The sequence below is a fragment of the Cryptosporidium andersoni genome (genome assembly GCF_001865355.1).
Source record: "Cryptosporidium andersoni isolate 30847 chromosome Unknown contig_30, whole genome shotgun sequence".
Classification (NCBI taxonomy): Eukaryota; Apicomplexa; class Conoidasida; order Eucoccidiorida; family Cryptosporidiidae; genus Cryptosporidium; species Cryptosporidium andersoni.
Window position 1 is genome coordinate 59997 of NW_027122793.1, and position 26044 is coordinate 86040.

General features: G+C 29.6%; 9 protein-coding genes across 9 annotated transcripts; 6 read left to right on the top strand and 3 right to left on the bottom strand.

Annotated features, from left to right (window-relative positions):
- Positions 1-364: 364 nt before the first annotated feature.
- cand_035640 (uncharacterized protein) lies at positions 365-11215 on the top strand (the record flags this gene model as incomplete). The annotated part of the gene is made up of 1 exon (XM_067213790.1): positions 365-11215. The coding sequence occupies one exon, from the start codon at positions 365-367 to the stop codon at positions 11213-11215; it is 10851 nt and encodes a 3616-aa protein (XP_067069983.1).
- A 272-nt stretch (positions 11216-11487) lies between these two features.
- On the top strand, positions 11488-13230 carry cand_035650 (uncharacterized protein; the record flags this gene model as incomplete). The annotated part of the gene is made up of 1 exon (XM_067213791.1): positions 11488-13230. The coding sequence occupies one exon, from the start codon at positions 11488-11490 to the stop codon at positions 13228-13230; it is 1743 nt and encodes a 580-aa protein (XP_067069984.1).
- A 339-nt stretch (positions 13231-13569) lies between these two features.
- Positions 13570-14910, bottom strand: cand_035660 (EF hand family protein; the record flags this gene model as incomplete). Its single annotated transcript, XM_067213792.1, has 1 exon — positions 13570-14910. One exon carries the CDS (start codon positions 14908-14910, stop codon positions 13570-13572), a length of 1341 nt encoding a protein of 446 aa, XP_067069985.1.
- A 610-nt stretch (positions 14911-15520) lies between these two features.
- On the top strand, positions 15521-16846 carry cand_035670 (XPA-binding protein 1; the record flags this gene model as incomplete). The annotated part of the gene is given in 5 exon segments (XM_067213793.1): positions 15521-15547; positions 15566-16155; positions 16239-16549; positions 16614-16651; positions 16817-16846. The coding sequence occupies 5 exon segments, from the start codon at positions 15521-15523 to the stop codon at positions 16844-16846; spliced, it is 996 nt and encodes a 331-aa protein (XP_067069986.1).
- Positions 16847-18280: 1434 nt separating this feature from the next.
- On the top strand, positions 18281-18589 carry cand_035680 (uncharacterized protein; the record flags this gene model as incomplete). Its single annotated transcript, XM_067213794.1, has 1 exon — positions 18281-18589. The coding sequence occupies one exon, from the start codon at positions 18281-18283 to the stop codon at positions 18587-18589; it is 309 nt and encodes a 102-aa protein (XP_067069987.1).
- A 71-nt stretch (positions 18590-18660) lies between these two features.
- cand_035690 (uncharacterized protein) lies at positions 18661-19890 on the bottom strand (the record flags this gene model as incomplete). The annotated part of the gene is made up of 1 exon (XM_067213795.1): positions 18661-19890. The coding sequence occupies one exon, from the start codon at positions 19888-19890 to the stop codon at positions 18661-18663; it is 1230 nt and encodes a 409-aa protein (XP_067069988.1).
- A 356-nt stretch (positions 19891-20246) lies between these two features.
- On the top strand, positions 20247-21881 carry cand_035700 (TCP-1 CPN60 chaperonin family protein; the record flags this gene model as incomplete). Its single annotated transcript, XM_067213796.1, has 1 exon — positions 20247-21881. The coding sequence occupies one exon, from the start codon at positions 20247-20249 to the stop codon at positions 21879-21881; it is 1635 nt and encodes a 544-aa protein (XP_067069989.1).
- Positions 21882-22195: 314 nt separating this feature from the next.
- On the top strand, positions 22196-23116 carry cand_035710 (uncharacterized protein; the record flags this gene model as incomplete). The annotated part of the gene is made up of 1 exon (XM_067213797.1): positions 22196-23116. One exon carries the CDS (start codon positions 22196-22198, stop codon positions 23114-23116), a length of 921 nt encoding a protein of 306 aa, XP_067069990.1.
- Positions 23117-23696: 580 nt separating this feature from the next.
- cand_035720 (LAS1-like family protein) lies at positions 23697-26042 on the bottom strand (the record flags this gene model as incomplete). The annotated part of the gene is made up of 1 exon (XM_067213798.1): positions 23697-26042. One exon carries the CDS (start codon positions 26040-26042, stop codon positions 23697-23699), a length of 2346 nt encoding a protein of 781 aa, XP_067069991.1.
- Between the last annotated feature and the right edge of the window lie 2 nt (positions 26043-26044).

Below are 26044 nucleotides of genomic sequence, written 5' to 3' on the forward strand. Positions count from 1 at the left end.
TCAATATCCATAAATTTCCCTTAAAAAAATTTTTTCTTCTTTTTTTTATTTGTTCATCCTTATTTTTGGAAATATTTTTACTTTTTTGGCGGTATTAATAGGAATGTGTACATACGTATTAATAGTAAAAAATGACACTCCTGTCCTTAGATGATAACTTTACAGGGTATAGAAGATTAAATAAACCACTCAAAAAAAAAGGAAAAACTAATTTGCCTAAATTTGGATTTTTGAATTCCTTATTTCTAAATATCAAATTAGTATATATAAGAGCCTAAATAAGTAAAAATAAAAATAAAAAATTGAGTTTATGAAATATGTAGACAATATATAATATTAATTAGCTTTATATAAGTCAATTAAAATGCGCAAATTATCAAGTGGAGGGTCCCTATTACCACCACTACAATTAGATAAGATAAAAAATATATATGAGGATGATTTATCAATCATGGAAATGAATAAACTAACTCCAGCGAGTAAGGATGATGATGACATATATAGTAGTGATTTAGAAAGTGGGAAGGTAGGGATTTGTAATTATACATCCTCTGATACAGGATCCATACCACAGGAACCTCAAGGTTCAGGTGCAAATTTGGTTGGAAATATGAATTTAGGTGATATAAATCCAAGATTGTCACATTCTACTTTAATACCAATAAATTGGCAATATAGTATAGATGAAAAGCAACTAGTTCATTCATATAGTGCAGATATTAACTATGATAATTATTTTGGAAATAATGTGCAATATAGTATGTATAATAATCACAATATAGATCCTAATAAATCAAATATAAATCAAAAATTTTCAAAAATAAGAAGGTTTTCATCAATTCCTAAAAAATTTACAGATAAAATAAAAAATACTTTACAATCTTTGATTAAATCTCATAATGAAGAGAAATTGAAAGATTTAAATTCAGGAAATAATATGACTAGGGATAATTTATATGATAAGAAATTAACTAGATTAAATGGAGATTCAAATAATTTAAATAATAATTCTTCTAATAATTATAAAACAAAATTAGAAAATGTTAAGAGTTTGAATTCTATACAAGATATACAAGAACAAATGACATTAGATCATTTAGAAGAACAATTAAGTATTAGATCTGGGACAAGTTCATTAAATAATTTGAGGGGAATTTCAACATATAATATTTCTGATAATATTAAAGATTCTATACAAAATATGGAGCATGTACCTTATATGATTGTTGAAAACCCAAATTACGATATTTATCCAGAAATTCCCTCACATAATATGAAACCTTTTACAAGTCCTTCATATAGCCCTAATTTTTTTATACCATCTCCAAGAACAATGGAGATTATATCACAAGATCAACATGAAAGGGTTTTTTATTTAGATAAAACTAATAAGTTAGTAGATAAATCAGATATGAATATAAATTTATTATATAGTGAGTATAATGTAAAAGATTTGAAAATGGATAATAAAGAAATGAATAACAGTGATACACAAATATCTAATAAAACCCATATTGATCCATCTAGTAATGATAATATGGTAATCCCAACTTCTGGATCTAATACACAGCTAGAAAGTTGTAAAGATATAGATTTTTGTCAAAATAAGATATCTGATGTTTCAAAGAAATATATTGGACCATCTATTGATACAAATATGTCTATTTTTACACCTAGAGAAGATAAGATAGATATGAATAAAAAAGTGTATCATTTAAATTTTTTAAAGAAAGAAGATTTTAATAATACAGAGGATCCTATTAATAAGATTAAGACTAAACCATCAATAAATCCAAATTTATTTATTACAACTCCAAGAAAGCTTAAAAATACTGAAAATGAAGATTTTAAAGAATTTAGGAGTAATAAACAGATCGGTTTAGATGTAGGAATTTGTGAATATCCAAAAGAGAGTAACAAACCTTTACAAGATACTTCTATTATAACTGATGTTAATAAAAATAGAACAAAGAATGTACTAAATGTTTCAGAATTACTAGATATAAATGAAAGAGAATATAAGAATAGTATATCTGATCATAATAATACTAAAATTTATGTAGGACCTTCTTCTACTCCTAATCTAGTAATCCCAACTCCAAGATTAGGATTAGAGTTAGAAAAAGAACATATAAATGATAGAAAAGAGTTTTCGGATTCTAAGGATAAAATAGGATCTAATAAAATAATAGATAAAAAAAAAGAAATGGATATTGAAGATAAAAATAAAGATGAAGGTATTGAAACCAGAGTAGAAGATAATAAAAATAACAAGGTATCAACTTCTCCTCTTGCTTTTTTAAAAAATATAAAGCCAATTGTCCATTCTAAGAAATTAAAAACTTCAAATAAACAGATAATAAATAAGAATTTTAACCCTAATACTATCCCTATATTACTTGAAGAGAAAAGTCCCCAATTGAACTCATTATCAATACATATCGGACCATCTACTGATCCTTTCCACTGTATAATAACACCAAGGACATATAGTAAAAAACAGAATGAAAAAGATTTCGAAAATATAGATAATTTAAAGTATTTAGATATTAATAAAGTTTCTGAGACTCCCCCTTTAACATCTAGTATATATGAATATACACCTATTTCCAATGTAAATAATTCAAAAGAAAAATCGGTTAATAAAATTCCAGAGATATTAAATATACCTAATTCAGAAATAAAAGGAAATTTAGATGTCAATATTCAACAATCAATAGATTCTAATAAAGTAATTATAAATCCCAGAGAACTTGGAATTAATGAAAGTGTCTCTAGTGAAGATAAAAATAATGATAATATTTTATTATCCATAGATAATTCTAAAATATATAAAGAACCCTTAATAACTCCAAATATAGTTATTCCAAATCTTGAAGATAAAGAGTTAGATGATATACAATTAAAAAAAGAAATGATCGGAAAACAAAAAGATATTAACTCAAAAATTATTGAATATCCAAATATTCATATTGGGTCTTCATTAGATACAAATATGTCAATTCCAACCCCTAAAAACTTTGTAAGTTCCAAACAAAATGTTTATGAAGAGCCTTCTACCTATATACCTAAAATTCACATAGGGCCATCATATACCCCAAATTTTTTTATTCAAAACTTTAAAGGACAATTAGATAATGAGACAATAGGGCAGGGGAATAGTATTATTAATAACAAATTACAAAGACAGTTTGGTCAGATGTTTGTTAGACCCTCTACTAATCCATACCTAAGTATTTTGACTCCTAAAAAATTGAGTCAAGTAGATAAACAACTAAGTTCTAATATTATAAATCTAAAAAACACTTCAGATGTAGAATTAAACTCAAAATCTGAAGAAAATAATTCAGAAACTAAAATAAATTTATCAGATATTGAAAATTCTCAAAATAAAGGGGAAATAACAGACATAAACAAAGCTATAGAAACAAATAATATTTCTAATCGTTCAAATTTATTAAAGTTAAAAGGTGAAGACTCAAAAAGTAGGAAATATCAAAGAATTGAATCTAATAATTTAATATTTGATGATGATTGTAATAAAATCGAAAAAAAATCAGATCCTGTAAGTATAGATGCAAATATTAAATCTCCAGATTCTTCTAAGTTAAATCCTACTAAAATAGAAGAACCCGGATTTTTTGATATTATTCAACGTGCAATATTTGGGAATTCAGAACATAATGAAAGTAAACAGGAAGATTCAAATAAAAAATCAATGAAGCATAAGCAAATTAAAATTAAGCCTGGAATTCACTTGGGTGTATCATGTAATCCATATTTTTCTTTTCTACCACAAAATCAATATATCAAACTGGATGAAGTACCAGAAATTGTTATTGATAGTGAAATAATATTAAGTGATGATAAATCTGTTAATAATACTACTAATTTCATCAATAACAATGAAATTAGTGCAACAGAAAATTCATCTGAAGTTCTGAAAAAGGAAAATCTTGATATAAAAGAACCATTTAATAAAAAAGTTCTTAATATAGACAAATCTAAGGATTTAAATTATATCAAAGCTATTGATAATGTAGAAACTGAGACTAGAGAATACAGTTCAAAAATTTCTAGCTTGTTAGATAACCAGAAAAAAAGTACAGATACTAGTATAAGTTTCAAAATACACACTGGTCCTTCAGCAGCTCCAAATTTTGCAATTACAGCTCATATAGAAAAGAAAAAACTCACAGATGAAGATTTAAGAGCACTTGAAGTGAAAATATCTGAGACTGATAAAACTGTTAAAACAGATACAAAATATGATTTTTTGTCTTCAGTATTAAACCCTATTGTATCATATGTTATAAAAGCTCAATATGATAACAAATTAGAGGAACTATCCGAAAAAATCAATAAAGTACAAGGAATTATTCAAAAAATGTACTTTGGTCCCTCTTGCACACCTAACTTTGCAATTCCTACTTTGTCTCATATAGAAATTCCTGAGGAGAGTCTCAAATCTATTGAAATAAAGACTTCTGATTATTTTTCCTTAATAATGAATGAAAAACCTAATTTGAAGCTTTCATTAAATCCATTACCTTTACAGAACTTAGAAAAAAGTGAAGATGTTACAGTTACAATGAACTCAAAGGATCATATATTTTCAAAGATAATACATAAAAATAGTGATCTTAAAAATGTAACAGGCCCACTGAATTTAAGGACTTTACATAGGCAAGCTACTGAAACTTTTATAAATGGCCCCAAAAATTTGATCAGAGATGACTCAACAGTTCAAATAAACACCTCACTTAAATCAAAATCAGGCATTCATATAGGTCCATCTACAGTTCCAAGTATGATGATTCCAACCCCAAGAAAATTAGAAAGAGATTATTCAAAAGATAATATGGATAATCTTGTGACTGAAAAGAAGTCATTAGATTTTAAACCTTTGATATATAAAGAACAAAATCAGAATGATTACTCAAGAGATTTAAATACATCAAAGGAATATTTAGAAAAACCTAATATAAAGGAGAATCCAGACTTTTACAAAGCTAAAAGAAATAATGTAATATTACCAACTTTTCCAAATTTGGCTACTAGGGGAATTGAGAAGTCTAATAATTCAGATGAAGTTTCTAAAACATTAATGAACTCTGATAAAGATCAGAAAATATTATTTGAACCATCAGATAAAATAAAAAGTGCATACTCTGAAACTTCTAAAGCCAATACCTATGGTCATATGGAAAATACTCAAACTGAAGAAAAGCAACAGAATATAGAATATCCCAAGCTATCCGAAGATAAAAGTGAAAATACGATAATCTTTGATAATTCTAAGCTACTGGTGAAAGATGAGAAATTTAATATAGCTATAGATTTTAAACCTGAAAATAAATTTAAAAAAGATTTAGATACTAGAATGAAGATCTTACCACATGATCCTAATACCATTTCGGATTATTTGAGAGATGAAACTAAAATTGATACTTTATCTAACGTTAACACTAAGGCTTTAGCAATAAGTGAAAAATCTAAGAGAACTTTGAATTTAGATGAAATTAACAGAACAAATTCTAAAAAAATAAAAAAATTCTTAAATAAAACTGAAGGTGAGTTAAAAGATAAAGAAAAACTTCCATATATGAAGGGCGATGGTAATTTATCTTGTAATCCCAACTTAGCTACTCTGACCTCAAAAGACCATGATGGAAAAAAGTGCTTACATGAGAAAAAACAAAATATTATAGAAAAACATAAAGTAGTTTTGCAAAATGTTGAAATTACAGATAAGGAACAAGTTGAACCACAAAGGAATGTTATACAGGAATATTTGATAGACAATAGATCCTCCAAATCAACAATTAATTTACCGATATCTATGCAAATAAATAGCATGTACATTGGACCTACAGATCCAAACTTTATAATACCAACCCCTAGAAAAGATTCGCACAACTTAGCCTCTAACTTAAAATTAATAAAAGTTAGTCCAGGAATATATATTGGTCCATCGGCTAATCTGAATTTTATGTTCCAAGCTCCTGGAAAACAAAGTCCTAGTACTGAATTATACCCAATTAATTCCTTACAAAGAGAATCTCCAATAGCCGAAAATTTAAGTTTTACACATACTCCCTATGGGTATTGTTCATTTCCAATTAGAGATTACGTAATTCCTGTTTATCCTAATAGTGAATTAGTTAATAAGGAAATTTACGAACCTAATTTAGTGCATACACTATCATATGGAGGTTCTGTTGCTAAAAGTTCATTTTTCGAACCCTTTAGGTCATATACTAACCCAGATGGGTCATTTAGTGCTTATCAAAAAATTCCAATACAGACAGATACAAAGGTACCTATGAACAATTTTGTAGAATTATCATCAAATAATATTGATAATCTTACTGGTGATAAACTGAATATAATAGAAACTGGCAAGTTATGCAAGGGTATACAAACAAAATCTACTGAAACTCTCACTGATGATTCTTCAATTCAATCTAGACGTACAAAGTTAATTCTTCAAAAGTATAAGACCATGAATTGTAATTTAACCAATGAAATAGATAATAAATCTGAGCTGAATGATCCTAATATAAAAGATCAATTTTTTCCAAATAGATTTGAACCCTTAGTGAAAAAAAAAGAAAATAGCTCAAGATTTCAAGATTTTCCCTCTTCATCTATAGTTAAAAGTAGAAGAGATTTTGAAAAAGATGAAGTTAAGAGTCAGATAAAGTGTTTATCTTGCTATAAAATAAAAGAAATACAAGATTTAGGTCCAGGAAGTTATCCCTTAAATTCTAATGTACTTTTGAAACCAAGTAATATTGGGTCTAATTCAATTAAATCTTCAAATATTCTAAGTTCTAATCAGTCCAAGCTCTCTGCACTCGATATTCTCTTTAGTACAGACTTTTCACAACCTCCACATAAGCAGTATCCAGCTAACAAAAACAATAATAAATTAAATATTTCTTCTAATCAAGAGAGAAATAAAGTTTTAAATGCCATAAAGAGAAAGAATTTAAATAATCTATATATACCAATAATATCGAAAGATTATATTAAAAAAGTGGGAAACAAGCACTTAAATAAAAATAACTTTTGTTACCAAGACAATACAAGTACAAATATTAATAATAGAAACACTGCAATTTATAACTCTTCCAATAATTTTCCTTCTAAAAATGTCGTAAATTTATCAAATAGCATCCCTTACAAAGACTTGAATTGCAATATTGATCTAAAACCAGATAAGATTTTAAGTATGTCAGATATTCCTACAGATAACTTATTTAAAGTATTTCAAACAAATAGAAATTCTCCAACTACTTCAAATAATTCACAGGAAAATAGATCTCTAAAAACTTTTCAAATATCTAATATGAATTCAGTTGTACTAAACCGAACACCTACAATTTTAACTCCTTTAGTAACTGATTTAAATCCTAATAGAAGCCCAGTTAGTCCTCAAAATCTACTTCCTAGGAAGAATATACCTAAATTAGATAGATTCTATGATATGTATGGAGTAATTCGTGCAAAGAATGAGATTAGAAAAAGAATGAGTGCTACTAGAACTTTAAAACATAGAATAGAATCTAAAAAGTCTCACCAATTAAAATCAGCTAAAGATGATATAATGGGAGAATCAAATAAGAAACTTGTAAAATGTAAGTGTCACAAGTGTAAAAAATACCGAAATATAGATCCAATAACTTTACATATTATTAAAGAAGAAAAAAGGAAACAGAAGGAACTAGAGAAATATAAAGGAACAATAAATAATAAAAAGTTAAAGGAGCATGGCAAAGAGAAACACAAAAAGCTTATGAATTATTTTGAGCATTATATTGATCATTCTAATTATGTGTGTAATATTTGTAATTCTCATACTCCTGTATTTGGTTTACCTCCTTTTTGCTTTTTACCCGTAAATATTTCTGATATCCCTAAGATTCAAAGTATATTAGAAAATAATCATGATGAAGAATCAAATATATCACAAATATCAGTTAGAGATCAAGGTTTAAGAAATTCAGCTGAATCAAATCACTCACAAGTCCCTATTTTGATAGAGCCAAAGGATGAGAAAAAACCATATGTAAGGCAATATCCTCAATTACCTTTCACAAAACCTAAGGAAATTGATAGAAGCAAAAAAGAAAAAGAACTTGGTGATAATAGGAGTATGTCTGGTGTTGAAATTGACTACCCTAGTGAAAGGCCTCTAACCAACTTAATACCTAAAAATAAGGTAGAGAGTATTAGAAATGACAATGAACATAAATTAGTCCAGAAAGAAAATATTAATATCAAAAAACCTCCTATTGTAGAAGATCAGAATACATCAATATTGTCATGGTTTGAATCATGGTTTAGTAATAATCAAACTGATCTCAAAAGTAACGAAAAGTCTAAGATTACCAGCAAGTTAAAGAGTCAAACAAAGATCTCTTTGAAAAATGGTTATAAAAAAACTGCGGAAAATTTGAAGATTAATTCGAAGGAGAGAAAAAATTTAAGTTTAAAAAAAGCAACTTTAGCCCCAATGAAAGTCTTATCTATTGAAAAAAAAGAGGTTGCTGACAACTATACTAGATCAATACATAATGATTTAATAAATAAATATAATGATGTAAGTACAGATCCTATTGAGGAGAAAACGAATACTAAATTGGAAATAAAAAAAAATACCAAAAGTGATACATTTCACGAAGTTTTAGAGACTCCCAAGTTAGAGATGAATAGTAATGCTGAAATAGAGAGATCTATTCTTTCAATAAAACGTGATGTATTAATTGAGAAGGGTGAGCAAATATCTCCAAAAATAGCACAAAAGAGTACTACTTTGAAAGGAGTCCATAATCAAAATAAACAAATAACAGAATTTAGTGTGGATTCGAATCCAGTGGTATCAAGACATTCACAGGAATTAGTAGATAAATTGGTACCTTCCCCGGAGCATTCAAGGGAAGTAGTGACAGAAATGAAGTCCCTAATAGAGCCTAAGAATGAGCCTGAACATCCCAAAGGAGATGTTATAAACTTAGATAAAAAGATCTATTTAAGAAAAATTGGTCAATTTATACCTGAAAAAAAACAAGAAGATAGCAAAGAAGATTGTAATCTAAATCAAACTAAAGTAGATTACTCCAAAGATTCAAATGAATTAAAAGAAAATTTGATATCAAAGGAAATTACCAATAAAGACTCAAGATCTAATGAAAATCTTATAGAATCCAATACACTGGAAGATTCAATGTCTAAATTAAGAAGAAATAAAGAAGATCCTAACAATATCAATGTTCTTGATAAAGCTCCAGTTTTTATTTCGAATGTTAATACTACTCCTATTACTACTAATAATTCTTCAGATTTATCTACTAAGGTCTGTGTAAACACATATGAGAATATATTATCAAGGCAAATCAGCAATGATAATGTTAAAAAGAAGCAGAGTTCCCTCAAAAAAGTTAATGTAAGAAAGAGTATTGACAAGATTTCTAGGAAACAATCTTTGAATCAGGAAAATCAAGATGTAGGTTATCTCACATCTTGGTTCTCTAGCTGGTTCTCTGGTAAAGCTACTCAAGAAACAAATAAACTAAGTGATTCTAAAGCACAAGACAATTTAGTGAAAGACACTAAAGATATTAAAAATCATGAAGTTGTTGAAGATCTAGCAATACCCACTGGTAATAATGAAATCAGTATAGCTAAGGATACGAATAAAGTAGTTAGTACAGATGAGGGCCTTTCTAATAGGGAAGCTGACAATAAAAATATTTCTGTCAATAATATAGCAGCTGTAGGTATATCTAGCAAAAATTTAGCATTAGGGGAAATATTAAAGAAAGATTTCAACGATGATGAAACAATTTCACGTACTTCTAGTATAAATGAAAAGCCTGAGATTCCAATAACTCCCAAGAGTGCAAATCATACAAATAGAGAAGTAACAAATGAAATAGTATTAAAAGGGATATCAGATCAATCTGAAATAAGCTCTAAAACAATTGAACCATTTATAAAATCAACAGAAGTTACAAATATCAACGCACCTATAACTACTAAAAATTATCTTAACAAAACTGGTATATTTAAAGAGGGAGCTACTACCAAATCAAGTAAAGAGTTAAATAAGTCTGGGGCATTAAAAAGATCAACAAGTTCTACTATTGACAGTGAACCTACATCACGGTTTCCTGGATTATTCAATGAATCTACTTCTATTAGATCAGATATAAATCAGACAGAAGGTGTATCTAAAGATCTCAAGAATACTGAAGAAATAAAATCAACAGTAGCAGTTCCAGCTTCTACAGAAGAATCTACATCATGGTTTAGCAATTGGTTTGAAACTTCTAAAACTGAAAATATTGATACTAATAAATCTGAAATTAAAACTAAAAACTTTAAAACAAGTGAAAATTCCTTATCAACAGAAGCATCCCCTGTTACAGAAAGTTCTACATCATGGTTCAGTGGTTGGTTTGGGGGATATACAAACAAAAGTACACCAATCAAGAAATCCCCACATAGAACGAGATCAGTAAAAGCTACAATAAAAAAGAAGGGTACAAACATGAAGGAATTACAACAGAAACCTAGGCAGATTCAGAAAACAGTTCAAAAAAAGACAAAATCTTCTATTATACCTCAATCAAAAGTGTCTGCAAGTCCACCTCCACCAAAAATATCTACAAAATTTATTAAGGGAAATTCAGAAATAAAATCTAAGTCAATTGAGGATCAGCAATCTATTCAGAATAATTCTTGGTGGTATGGAAGTAGTACTGAATCTAATACTTCACCTGCAGATAATTCTACACCTTGGTTTGGAGGATTGTTTGGGACAGGGGAGGCTTCAGATAAAACTCAGACAACTACTAATAAAGGTCAAGATAATGCAGTACCCTCTACAGATAATTCCTCAACATGGTATTCTGGATTGTTTGGAGGAACAACTCAATCTACTGTAATCACAAATGGTGAAAAGAACCAGGTTCAAGGAGAAATATCTAGTGCAAGTTCTTCCAAGAGTTCAGAAAGAAAAGTTGTAAAGGCTACTATTTCAGAGCAGACAAGTAATCCAGAACCTGAAACAGCAACAGCATCTATGTGGGGATGGTTCGGAGGCACTACAGCAACTACACAAGATTCCACAATTGCAGTAGATAAGCCACAAGAACAAGAGGGAGGTGGTGTCTCTAGTTCTTGGTATTCAGCATTCGGATGGTAAATAGTTCTTAAAAAAGATTGAACTTAAGTTTAAAGAGGTCTTAATTTTACATGTAATGTTAATAAGATCTTTTTAGTAGTTAGGCTAAAAATGTAGGAGATGACAAAGACTACAGAGAAAAATTTAGAAAAACATAGCGCCTAAATTTAGCGCCTAGCCCACGACTTTATAGAGAGAAAGGAAAACAACTAATATCAATTTTGAACATATAGAAGAGATTGAATTATGAAAACCGTGAAATTGGTGAATGGTTAATTTGGTCATAGTATTAAATGAGTATATCTAGGAGATCGTCTGGTGGAGTGTCCTCGTCATATGATGGTTCTTTGGGTAATCTAATGCCTTTTATAACTCACTCTGACCCCCTAGATTCGAAGTATTTAAGTAGATCTATATTGGAAATAACTAAAGATGTGTGCTACTCTAGCAATGTAAGTAAAGATATATCGAAGGAGCGGTTTTCATCTCACAATCAAAGTAATGAATCCATTGAGAAGTACAGATCCATGTGTACCGACTCAATTGGAGATAAGAAATCTGTCAGTATACAAGTGAATTCGAACAAGGGAATAGATAGTAATGAGATGAGTAGATCTGGCATCCCGAGGAGGAGATTTAGTATTTCTTATATTGGTTCTGAATCACAATTTATGAGGGAAGATGAACTAACTATTTCTAGCAGTACAATAAGAAACGATGAATCTAGTGATAAAACTACCCTTAATACAGGTGAAGGAGGAAATTTATGTGATAATCCTAGAAATAAGTGTGACAGGAACAAACTATGTGCCGAAGAATCTCAATCAACTGTGAAGAGGAAATCGCTTCAGCATGTACATCGCCCAATGAGTCCCATAGAAGCAAATCACCTATTATGTTTATTGTTATCTAAAGATCCTTGGAGAAGAAATAATGGAGGACTTTACAGTTATAATAGTAGAGATCATTCATACCAGTTAAATACCTTTCAAGATACAGGTTGCAAGTCGTGGTATTCTATTTGTAATAGGGACTTAATAGATCCTTTTTCAGGTAATAATAGTTGTATTCCTCAATATACAAGTACAGCTAGAAGAGCAATGTTTGAATTAATTGGAACATCAGAAACTGCAAGACCTGACCCTGATTTGTCAGATAATGATTTATCTCTTCGATTTATCAAAGGTACCTTAGTTGTTTGTGATTTGCATGGGAAGTTACAATTAAATATTGTACCTCCTATATTTGGTTATTTATATAAACGCTCAGATTGCTCCTTTAGTCTCCCTCCTATGAGATGGAACAAGAGATATGTGGTTGTTCACGAATGCCACTTGTATTGGTTTGATTCCGAGTCATCATACAGACTATTCGGGATACATGGAGCACGTGGTAGTGTAAACTTCATTTTATTTTATGCACAGATGGATCTTTCACATAATAAGCACCGTTTTTCTATTGAATTTGAAAGCTTGAAGAAAGCTTTGATTTTTGAAGTTTGTGATAATACTATGGATCGTGGTTTATGGACAGGAGCTCTTCAAGCACATTTGAAAAAGGCTATGGAGATTAGACATAGAACAGGGCATCATATTGATTGGAAAGCCTTAGAAGCTGAAGTTGTGCGTATAAGAACTGAATCAGGCCTCAAGGGAAAGTTTTGGAGATGTATAAATGAAGCTCATAACCGCATGTTTGATGTTAGACCTCCGAAGTCTAGTTTAACAAATATTGCAACTACTAATGATACAATTTGGAGCACAGCCAATCAAAGAAGTGCTTCTTTCTTATCTACTGGATCTGCAGCTGGGGTAATGTCTGCTAATGGATGGATTAGATGTAGGACAGGATCAATTGGTTCAATTGGAGCTGTGCCATACAGAAAATCATCTATAGCAGACTCCTCAGATTGTGTAATGAGAAAGGATTCTGTAAATATTGGAATCACTACATGTTCAGGAGCTAGTGGCACATATCCTGGGAATAGTCGCAGGCATAGCGTTGAAGATCAATTTTTAAAAATAAAAAGCAAGTAATAAACTAAAGAAAGTGATAAGGAGTTTAATTTAACTAACAAGTTATCAACATACTTCTGTTGACTATCTTATTAATATATTGTCATTTTGAAGTGATATTACTGATATCATGTAATGACTTTTTTTTGGTTTCTTAATTTTTGCAGATAATATATATTTGGGTCTATAATTCTGTTAATTATCAGCTTTAATATCTAATTATCCATATTTACTTGCTAAATTCAGAGATTTAATTCTTAACTTTTTTAAATAGATTATTTGAAGTTACTTTTATACTTTCTGATATATTCTATTGTTCACTATCATTTTTTATTTACTTTCGGGATATCAGTAAGTTTACTAATATTGCAATATCACACTAAAGAAATTAATAAAGTCTGTCTCATTGATAAGCTTACTTGATCTAGATTGAGATTCCTGTTTACTGGGTTGTTTTACACAGCTAAATAAGTAGTCTATTTCTTCATTGGTAAAGACTCCGTTCCATTCAATCTCTTTGAGTAAATCTTTAAAATCTTCTGTTGATATGAAACCATCTTTATCAATATCAAATAGCGCGAATAATTGGGTTATGTAACTATAATAACTTGTTGAAAAAAGTGGAACTAATAGGAGAGTTACTAAGTCTTCCATACTGATGGTATTAAAGGGAATAGATTCCAAAGTTAACATGATGTCTCTTACTGTTTTATCTATGCGTATATTCATTCCTTCCTCATAATTAGTTTGAGATAAATACCAATTCAAACTTTGCACTTGGGTTTTGATGAGATCTACATTTACTTGAGAACCACCAAAGAAACTAGCAACGTCGAGTAATTCACTCAAGTCTCTTGGCCCAAGCCCCCAAATATTTGCATTGCATTCTTCAATACACTCTAGTTGTTTTACTAATTCTGGTTTGAAATTTTCTTCACAACTTAATATATCAATAATACTTAAAATTCTTGATTTTTCAACTTGACATTTAGGAGATGTCACATGGGACACTCCGAGAAGCGAAGATACTTGTGGACCATCTTCAAATCGGTTATGGCATTCTGTAAGTAGTTGTTTGATATGATCTATGTTATTCTGATGTGTGATTTTTCTAAACTTTTTTTCAGACTCAAGTTCTCTTCTTTGTTTAAGTTCCTTAGCTTTGAGTGCTGCCAGTTGTGCCATTGCTGATAAATTGGCTTTATTGAGATCCTCACTCTTAGAAAGTATCTCATTCTGCTCTTTATATTTCTTTTTCAATTCCTCTAATTCCTTTCTTACATTTAGTAACTCAGCTTGAGAAGCTGCTGAAGTTGCGATCTTTGTTTTTTCAGTATTTTCTTTTGATTCATCACTATTAATTGTAACCTTGTTCTTTGTTAAGAGCTTCGTATTTGATATTTCTTTAGGTTGATCATGTTTCATATTTGAAGTTTTGGGTGTTAATGTTGCTCTTCGTGCCCTCGCCTTCTCCAACACATCTCTAGAAATAGGTTGTGGTCTCTTGGCTGCTGTTGATTGCGTTGGTACTGCAGATCTGGACATTGTATTTATATTAGATGTATATTCAGTACTTGGTTTTCTCTTCAATGGACCTCGTATTTGGCTTGGATCAGAGGGACTCACAGATGTCCTTGGTCTACTTGGGATACCTATTGCTTTGCGTCCTATTTGTGCTGGTTTCGGAAGATTTCCTAGCATTTTACCTAGATAGGACTTCTATTCTACTTTTATAAAATATATACTTAGTGTATTATAGCTTTGTTTCTACTCCTTTTTTCCTCTCAAGTGAGGACTTTTGGGTGCATTTCTAATATTACCTGTATTGGGTGCAGTTACATAACCTCGGAATTTGAATTCTTAGAATATTACTGTTATTTAAGTTAAATTAGCAACTTTTTTAATTATTAGGATTATCTAATATTAAATAGCGTATTATTTTTATTTACATTATTATATAAATCTAAAAAGTGACTAATAAAAAGAAAGTTATCGGAGAGCGCTATATAATGGCGCCATGTAATATAAGGACTTTGGATAGATTCTGAACCTTCAGACTTTCTTAGTAAGAATGACTGATCAAAAGGAATTCAGTGTCTCAAATGAAAATCAAAGATCTCCATTAGTTATTGTAGTAATTGGGTAGGTTAATAAGAACTGTAGATGTCTTATTTTGTTTGTATTTAGATATCAAGAGTTGAATACTTTTCGACCTTTGAATACTCTCTGATGGAAATAAAAAAAGTTCTACTGTGTATATCTTGTCTCATTATACGACTAAGTTAGGTGACATACTTTGATTTTTTTCAGAATGGCTGGGAGTGGGAAAACAACCTTTGTAAGTACTTTATATCAGTATCTGGTACAAAAACTCAACAAAAAGGTTTATACTATAAATTTGGATCCTGCAGTCCTTAGTTGCCCCTATCCAGTAAATATCAATATTAAAAGCACATTAGATTACAAGAGAATCATGAAAGATTATGGTTTAGGACCAAATGGAGCAATTATGACATGTTTAAGCCTATTTTCAGTGCGTTTTGACCAGGTTCTAGATATCCTAGAAAAGAAGAGAAACATCGTAGATTATATTTTAGTAGATACACCTGGTCAAATAGAAGTCTTTAATTGGTCTGCAAGTGGATCCATAATTTTGGATGGTCTGTCATTATCTTTCCCTACCACTGTAACTTACATAATAGATACAGTCCGTTCCCAAAAACCGGTGACATTTATGTCCAATATGTTATATGCTTGCAGTGTTATGTATCGGTGTAAACTTCCATTTACGGCTGTATTTAATAAGACTGATGTTGTAGATTTTGATGAATGTGCAAAGTGGATGGAAGACTATGATTCATTTTCTCAGGCAGTACTACTAAATGACGACACTTATATGGCTAGTCTAAGTAGATCTTGTGCTTTAGCTTTAGCTGAGTTTTATAGGTAAGTTCATACATTTATATAGTGGAAGATTTGAAACCCTTTATTTTCAATTGAATAATCTTACTTTTTATTTAATACTTTAGAGATTTGAGGTCAGTGGGAATATCTTCAGCTTTGGGAAGTGGATTTCCAGAATATTTAGAGAAATTAGAGGATGCAGAACATGAATTTAATACAGAATATAAGGCATGGATAGAGGAGAGGAGACAAATCATACAGGAAAAACGCAATATGGAAACTGAAAAACAATGGAATGAAATAAGCAAAGATCTATTACCAAAGAGAGATTCTTCAAATTTACCCTGTATACCAGATCACTTAGTAGAAAATAATCAAAGTGAATTAGATGAGGAATATGAAGATCAAGAAATTCGGCTAAACCCACCTAGTCGTAGTCTTTTGTAGTATAGATTGGAGATATTAGGCACATTTAAATTAGTATAACATCTAATATGTAGGATCATTATTTCAGGATGGTGTTCATTTATATATTATTGTAAGTGATATAACTTTTGGATTTTCAAGACATCTTACACATTAAGATTTAAGATTTAAAACATTTGTAAGGGCTTGAAATGATCTAATTTTGATTATATATTGAATAAACAATTATTAAATGATTCTTCATGTTTTCAAATTGGTTTTACATTTTTAGTAATAGAAGGAATCACAATTACTACAAAAACTATAACGAGGGGAATAGTTTATATTTCAATTCAGAACTTTTGGGGTTAATGAAAAGTTTGATAATACAAGAAATACTTAAAACTCTATTATTAGTAATATTTAAAATTATAAAATGAAAATAGCAAAATTAAGTAAATAATAACTTAACCTATTGAAATTTTTCATAGAAATTAAATATTTATATTAGAATACTTAATATATATGAATTTAATTATTGTTTTGAATAGAAAATTTGTAGAAATATACAAATTTGCAATATTATGAATTCAATTTGTCAATATTTATGATACTTTGTCAGTAATTAGTGGGGATTCTATGTTGTTACTTTTAATCGAAAAGTTTCTCTATATTAGTTAAAATATAAATTCAATAAAATCTATAGAATTTTTCTAATTTCATAATTTTCAGGACAATCTACACAAATTTGGTAATGCTAAATCCTAATATATAAAATCTTAGTATATTTTATACTTGATTTTCCAATTAATATTAGTAAAGAAGCTAATAAAGTTTATAATTCATAATTCTAAAGTTTATTAACTGAGTAACATGTAGATATATAAAAATATATATTTTACAAAAAATGAATATAAACTAATATATGCATCTATAGGCCAAATTATTGTTTAATATATGTAATTTCTCCCTTTTTTTGTGACTATTATATTAGAACTAGAATTTATAATTATTTTTCTTAGACAAATAAATATTAACATTACTATATAGAAACTGATTTTATTATGTTACAATAATAATCTAGTCCCTTATATTAGTATTGTAGTTTAAGCCAAGTACATTGGAATACCAAACTATTCAAGAGATATTTTCAATCTAATCATGGTATTATCTTATTTTTAAAAAAAATTCAGAAAATCTAAAGTTTCATATATTAGATTATATCTTATTAACTACAAGTCATTTGAGCCTAATGGTCTACTTGAGAAGTTTATCATATTCCTTTTAAATTCATATAAAGGCATACTCTAAATTACTTATAAATTATAAAAGTGACAGTAAATAGGTACTCAAAAATAGAAAAGTTAAAACCTAAATTATATATGGTTCCATGAAAGTATTTGTGTAGAAACAAAAATTATGTCAGATCTCTACTTTTAGATCCCGACACTACAAATCTAGATTTACAATATTTTAAAAATATATTTAATAATATTAAAGCAGGACATTTTGTGTATATTAATATGTAATTATTTTGTGTAATCTCAGGGTTAAACTTAAATATTAGAAACACTTAAAGATCAGGATGTAGACCTAAACGTGTAAATGGCGGTTTTACATGTCAAAAATATATGGCGCTAATATTTCTTGTAAATAATTGGGAAAAGTGAACATTCAATAATATAAGCTCATAATACTTTTTAGAAAAGGGGTACATATATTAAAATTGATTATCATATTGCCATACCAAAATTATTTATAAATGTTCTCAGATCTATGGACTGAGGCAACTACTGATGTATCCGAAGGTAGCAATGAAAAAGTTTTTATAAATTATCCACTTCCCCAAGATTTAGTAATGAAAGTCTTTCCTAATTTGACATTAGATAAGACTGGTAATATTTGGTTAGGTGAAAATTATTCTGAGAGTGGTATTTTAGAGCATCCATTATATAGAGAACAAGGTATATACATAAAGTGGAACTACTCAAGGTATCGCAAAAATCTACTTAGTATATCAAAGGATCTTGCATTTCAAGAAAATAGAAAAAGAAGTAAAAATAAAATTTAGATAAGATAATCAGTTCTTTATATTTTAGATCGATTACAGTTATATAAAATATAGAAAGTTTGTGACTATATTCACGACCTAGAAGTCTCGTGAAGTTTAGAAATACTTACAAATGATTCTGATTTGTCATGAAGGGCAGAACATTGAGCTAATAAATTTGTAAATATTTCAAAATGATTGTTAATAATTTGAATAATATTTCTTTTAGTTTCACTACCATTCATATTATTTATTTCGTTCCTTAGAGAGGAAACTGTATTTTCAAGTCTTCTGATAGTCTCCTCAATATATTGGCATTTTTTTGACATATTCTGGCAAAAGAATTCAAATATTGGTAATGGTAAACGCAAGGGTTGGATTTGTTGCGATGCTTGTTGAGAATCTATATCTTTTATACGATCATAAATTTGAATCAGATCATAGCTTAATTGTTGTACAGTAGATATATTTGGTATAATATCTTCTATAGAATCTACAATACGGTCTTGTCTAGCTTTAATATTTTCAATTTCATCACTTCTACGTTCAACTCCTTGTTTGTATGTTGTACAAAGTCTCGTTATTTCTACCAGTTTACCATTTGTCAAATATTCTATGTGTTTGTCATTTTCACGTAATTGCTTTTCAATATTTTCAAAATCAACTTTCCAACTTTGTATATAGTTTGTTAATTGTCCAACTGTTGGATTAAGGGGTAAGTAATGGGCTCCACCAGGTGGACAATTTGTCTGAGATGTTAATGAGGTACCAAACAAACTACTATTTGTATTATTTGTACTATTACCTGTTAGTCCTACCAAGCCATCAGTTCTAGTAGCATTATTTAAATTACCCAATATTCCAGAATTCCCACTATTAGTTCTTAGACCTACAGTTCCCATTCCACCTATTCCACCCATTCCCCCCATCATATTTGTGTTTGATAAAGTACCAGAATTTCCAATTCCCCCTAAATTCCCAGTTAAAGATCCAGTTAATCCAAGCCCTCCAAAATTAGTTGTAGACACCCCTGAATTCCCTAGAATTGCCATATTACCTAATCCACTTGTATTAGAACTAGTTCCTGTATTCCCAAATAAATTAGGTTGATTTGTGTTAGTTCCATATGAACTTGATCCCGAACCCCATATTGTATTATTATTGGAGGATGATGGTTGTACTTGTCCAGTTGTAGAAAATAGTGAATTATTCTGGTTTGTTAGGTTACTATTTGTAGAGTTAACATTGGAGCCAAATAAATTCCAACCTGAAGAGGGGGCATTTCCACTAGATTGTAAAGGTTGATTCTGACCAAATAACATTCTAAAATCTAAGTATTGACATCTGAAGTGCCAAATACTCTGAAAGCTTCATAGTGTAAAAATATCAATATTACAGTGGTGAAAATAAAGCGGTTATATATGGCGGGTTAATTGATGTTTGTAGACACTGCCGGTTTAATATTCGGAATATATAAGATTACTATTGGTATTAGACATAGTACTACCTTAAGCAATAAGATAAAGTACCGTAGACCTACTTGCTTAGTAAACCCCCCCCCCCCTCTCCCCCACCAAAAGCTTTACTTAAGGTTATATAAGGGATAAAGTAGATATTATTAAGTCTAAATAGGACTTGAGGACACTAGTAAAAAGGTCACTAAGTATTGTGATATAGAATGTCTAAGATGGTCACTGAAAGTTTAATGAGAAATGAAAGGAGTAGAACTACTCGCCATGAAAATATTATTGCAGCAAAGACAATTTCAGACATAATTAGGACAAGTTTAGGCCCTAAGGGTATGGATAAGATGATAGAGAAGGATGGGGTAATTATTACTAATGATGGGGCTACTATACTAAAGGAAATATCTGTTGTTCATCCATGTGCCAAAATGTTGGTAGAATTATCTAAAGCCCAAGATGTAGAGGTTGGAGATGGAACAAGCTCTGTAGTAATTATAGCTGGAAGTTTATTGAGTGCAGCAGAAACTTTGCTAAATAAAGGGATCCATCCTCAAGTGATATCTGAGTGTTTTGTAGAAGCTTGTAGCAAAGCTGAGGATGTACTGAGACGAATGGCTATCCCTGTAGATATTAATGATAAGAGTGTACTAATAAAGTCAGCATGTACATCCTTAAATTCAAAGATTGTAAGCCACAATGCTCAACATTTGGCTGGTATTGCAGTAGACGCAGTTATAGGTATTGCAAAGGACTCAAATTTAAAGGCAATTACAACTGAATCTGGGGACTTATGTGATTCATATTCAGGGGTTAAAGTAACTAAAACTGTTGATTTACGTAATATTCGTATTGTTAAGAAGTTGGGGGGAACAATAGATGATACAGAACTTGTAGATGGCCTAATACTACACCAACAGAAAGTCTCAAGAACAGCAGGAGGTCCTACATGTGTTCAGAATGCAAAAATTGGATTAATACAATTCTGCTTATCAAGTCCTAAGACAGATATAGAAAATAATATTATTGTCAAGGATTATACTGCAATGGATAGACTTCTACGAGAAGAACGAATGATTACTGTTCAAATGGTTAAGAAGATTGCTACAACAGGATGTAATGTACTTTTGATACAAAAAAGTATCCTAAGGGATGCTATCAGTAGTCTTGCTCTAGACTACTGTGCAAAGGCTAAAATTTTAGTTGTCAAAGATATTGAGAGGGATGAAATTGAATTCCTTTCAAAGGCTTTAAATTGTGTTCCTGTAGCATCTATTGACAATTTTACTAGTGATAAATTAGGATGTGCAAATTGTGTATCTGATGAAGATTTAAATGGTAATGGAAGGATCTGTCGCATTACTGGGATTTCAGGAAAGGATGTTAGAACTATTTTTGTCAGAGCCTCAAATAATCTTATGCTTGAAGAAACAGAAAGATGTATTCATGATGCTCTATGTGTCATAAGAAGCATAATAAAAGAAGAAGCTTTAGTCCCTGGAGGAGGTGCTTGTGAATCACAAATATTTATTGAACTGTCACACTGGGCCAATAGTCTTGCTGGTATAAAGCAATTATGTATTAATGCTTATGCTCAAGCCTTTGAAATTATTCCATATACTCTGGCTGAGAATGCAGGTTTAAATCCTATTGAAATAGTTACTGAATTGCGTAATAAACATGCTGCTGGTGAAATATACTCTGGTATAAATATACGTAAAGCTACTGTTTCAGATATACTCAAAGAGAATGTTCTACAACCTCTACTTATTAATCTCTCTGCTGTAAGACTTGCGACTGAGACTGTAATGATGATTTTAAAGATTGATGATATTATTCCATGTCTTTAGTACTCTTGTGAAGCAAAGTTATAGTCTTGATACTTATAACTTGTAGATTAAATTCCTAGTAAATTCAGGATCTATATCATATTAGGATTTTCTTAATTGAATATATTTATGTTAATGGACTGTGTAGACATTTATGCTATAATAATATGATTAGACACTTCTATTATCATATCTTTGTAATCTAAATATAATGCTGGCGGTTGATGCACTAGGGGGTACTTTCTATATAATTGGATCATTGAGACAGATATATAAGCCTTATAGCTTGGAGTTCTTATATATATATATATAATGTGAATATAGGGCTTATATAGATGCATAGAACTAACCTTATTCGATTTGATAGCAGATTTCAAAGATATCTTAACCAAGCTAGAAAATCAGTAACCCATGGATGGCATTGGACAAAAACAGGTTTCCAACTTTTTTATGGGAACTTGAAGACTTCCAGACAAATAGCTAAAAAAAGGTTTAAAGGATATCCCTTGACTTTTAGTGAGTACAAGATGCTCACTAGAACAACGACAGATCTTGCAAAGCTCATTCCATTCTCCTTTTTCATCATTGTACCATTTGCAGAGTTTGCACTTCCAATAGTTTTACATTTTTTTCCTAATATGCTACCATCAACATTTCAAAATAGTTTTAAACAAGAAAGTAGTAATTTTCGAAAAGAATTAATTGCAAAACAACTTCTTGCCCAATCTCTTCAGGAAATGGTTGAACAACATATAAGTAGTTTGACTACATTAGATCTGTCAGAAATTACTACTAAAACTACTATTTTATCGGGAATTCAGAAGAAGATACGACAAAAATCAAAATACTCCGAAAATCTAGATGTTCAATACATATCTATTGATGAAATTTTAGAATTTGCAAAGCTTTTTAAATCAGATCTCCAGCTTGAAAATATGACTATTGAGACTTTAGGATGTATGAGTAAAATGATTGGAATTAAGCCATATGGCTTAAAATCAATAGATATTTTACGTCTTAGATATCATCTTTTATCAATTATGAATGAAGATCGTCAAATATTATGGGAAGGGGTTGGAAGTCTTGACTATAACGAGTTGATTGAATGCTGTAAGGCTAGAGCAATAAGATTTTTAGACATTCCTGAAAAGGAAATGAGACAACAATTGATTCAGTGGTTAAAGATTTCTTCTATTCCCGATATTTCTGCAGTAGTTTTATTATGGATAAGAGCAATTCATCTTAATCATCTATAAAAGTACGCGAACTCAAGAATGACAATAAATCTAAAATAAAGTTTAAATATAGGCACTGGTTTTAACTCAAAATATAGAGTGCTTTGTATAACTGGATATTGTCTTAGTATTACACACAGAATTGTATAAATCAAAAAAAAAAAGGGCATTAATGTGGATAATCTCCAAATACTAATAGAGAGGGGTTTCATAAAGTTAATAAGATTTCTCATAAATTTACTAGAAACCAATTGTATTATTTAATAAATATAAAATTGATAATTGATCATTTTAAAGAGAAATATGATAAAGTCTAAAATTCAAATATTAATGCAGTACTAAATATTCTGAATAAAGTACTAGTAGAAATTATTCAAAAAGTTGTAAAGGAAAAAAGTATACTAACAATATTTAAGGAATTTTTTTAATTAAAAATTACATAGATAAACTCAGAGAAAAAATTTGCAACAAAATGAATTCTATACTTATAAAGGAACTAAATGAGTAATATTTCGAAGAAATTTTGTTCAAAATATATTTGAAAGTGTACATGAAATTATAAGCTAATCTACCAATAAGATATTGATGTAATGTTGTGAATCTATTTCAAAATTTGAACATCCATCCAATTTATATTGTTGCCTTTTTCGAATAAACCTTCACTAATTCCGAAATTTTTTCTCCAATATGATTCTGCCTCAATAAGAGCAGTTGGAATATTTTCATTTGCACGAAGATTTCCACCTGAACCACTATACATAGGAATAATACCAACATTTTTTGAATTATTATCAAAGTTTGAAGATAAGCCCAATGAAGTACCTTGGTTATTAGGTAATTTTTCATCTTCACATGAAAATATAGATTCTGAGTCTTCAGTTAAGTTTCCTAGATCTTCATATTGCTCCGAATTGTCATTATATCGATCACACTTAATTCCCTCAATATCAGCTAAGAGAATATTTGCTTTAGGTAAATGATCAGAAATAGTCCAGTTAGTAGGATCCCAACTAGTACCAACATCTAATAATGAAGATATGCAATTTCTGGATACTTTGCTGAACTTTTGTTTTTCTTGACTTTTTAATACAATTTCACAGTACTTACTTGTTAATTCATCATCAATGCCATCCAAATTGGGATTTTGTATAAAATATTCAATTAAATTTGCACTTTCTGGATATATACCCAACTTATTCATCAGATGACAAAGACTAATTTGAATGTCATTTTCAATATAATTAGGCATACCCATATTTAAGAATGATGATAAACAATCCTTACTATCTTCAAGGTTATTTATCTCCTTTTCTTGAAATAACATGCTTGGAATATATGGAAATAAACCTTTCAAGAGAATTACCATGGTCTTCCTTGTTATATTAATTTGATCTATAATATTATTAATATTATAAATGCCCCTTTTCTTAGTTTGTAGATGTTTGTAATATGAAAGAAGTAACATGATATCTAGAAATTCACCTTTGGCTTTTTGACTATATTTAAATGGCAGTAATTTTGTTAACCAATAAAAGAATCTTCTATTAGTATTAATTTTATTACTTGTCCCATACGGACAAATACTAGTATTTACAAGATATTCTTCTTTTTGTTCATTAGAATTTACAGAGTATTTAGTTAATATATCTGTATTATTCATTGAGAAAAGTAAACCGGATAATATCTTCAACATAGTATTGTTGCTTGTGTAACTCAACAAAATCAAGATGGAAATAGAAGATACAGGATAGCATAATGGACAAATTGTTGGTAATATATCTTGTATTATGAATTTCTCAACAAGGTGGTATGCTAAATCATTGACCTTCATTACAGATATTATTTTGTCAATCAGCGCATAAAGGTCTGTTAAATATAAAAAAAAGAGTCTTATCCAAGTTTTAGCATTTGGAGTGACTTTAAAAATAGATTTAGTATCATGCTTTAGTTTTGTTAAGGTACATATAATATTTATAAGTTCCTTTTTTCTACTTTTATTTAGTCCTTTTGTTAACTCGTTACGACAATACTTCAAAATAACCTTTCTTGTGGGATTTCTTTTTGCAACAGTTTGTTGAATTACCTTTGATAACACTGAGTGACAATAAAAGTCGTAATTTTCCACTAGTCTAAAAGATTCATTTGGAATCTCCCCTGTTTCATCAATTTTTGATTTCCTCTTTTCAATAGTAAGCTTTAAGGGGTTAGAATGATCAAATGGTAATGAGCGTATTAAATTAAGTAGTTCGTGCAGTAACTTAGATAGTTCCAACTCAATACTTGAATTTACTTGATTTCTAAATAATTTGTTATACTGTTTTCTCCAATAATTTTTGAATAGAAATGACAAGACTAAAATTGCACCAGTGCGACATGATTCTAAAGAAGGTAACTCACTTCCATGAGTTGCTTGATGTCTTATTTCCACCAATAAATTAGGTAATCCTAGATCACTTGCTATTGAACTCACAGATCTAGCATAGTAACTTAACTGGCATTGATCTACATACATATTTATAATTCTAACTATAGCCATAGAGTAAAGTTCTTGTAAAGACAATACATCAACAATTTTTAGTGACCTTGTATCCTTATCTAAGTAGTTTTGATTAATATTAGAGTAAGTATATGTTTCAAAAGTAACAGTTGATAAGAGATCTGCTAATTTTATCTTATCAATACTATCATTGAGTAATAATTCCGATATTAATGGCCAATCCCAAATATTATCTTGTATCATAGAATGTAACAAATAAATTGTGCATGCTATAGCTATTGGAGTCTGTCTTGTTGTACCAAAATTACGATCTTGCCAAATTGTTAGTCTATTTAAAACAATATTTTTGCTTCTTGCTGACGGGTGTACCAAAAGTTGATATATTTCAAAGAATTCCTGACTATTATACCATGGAACTACACGATAATCTTTGACTATATTTGGAAACATTT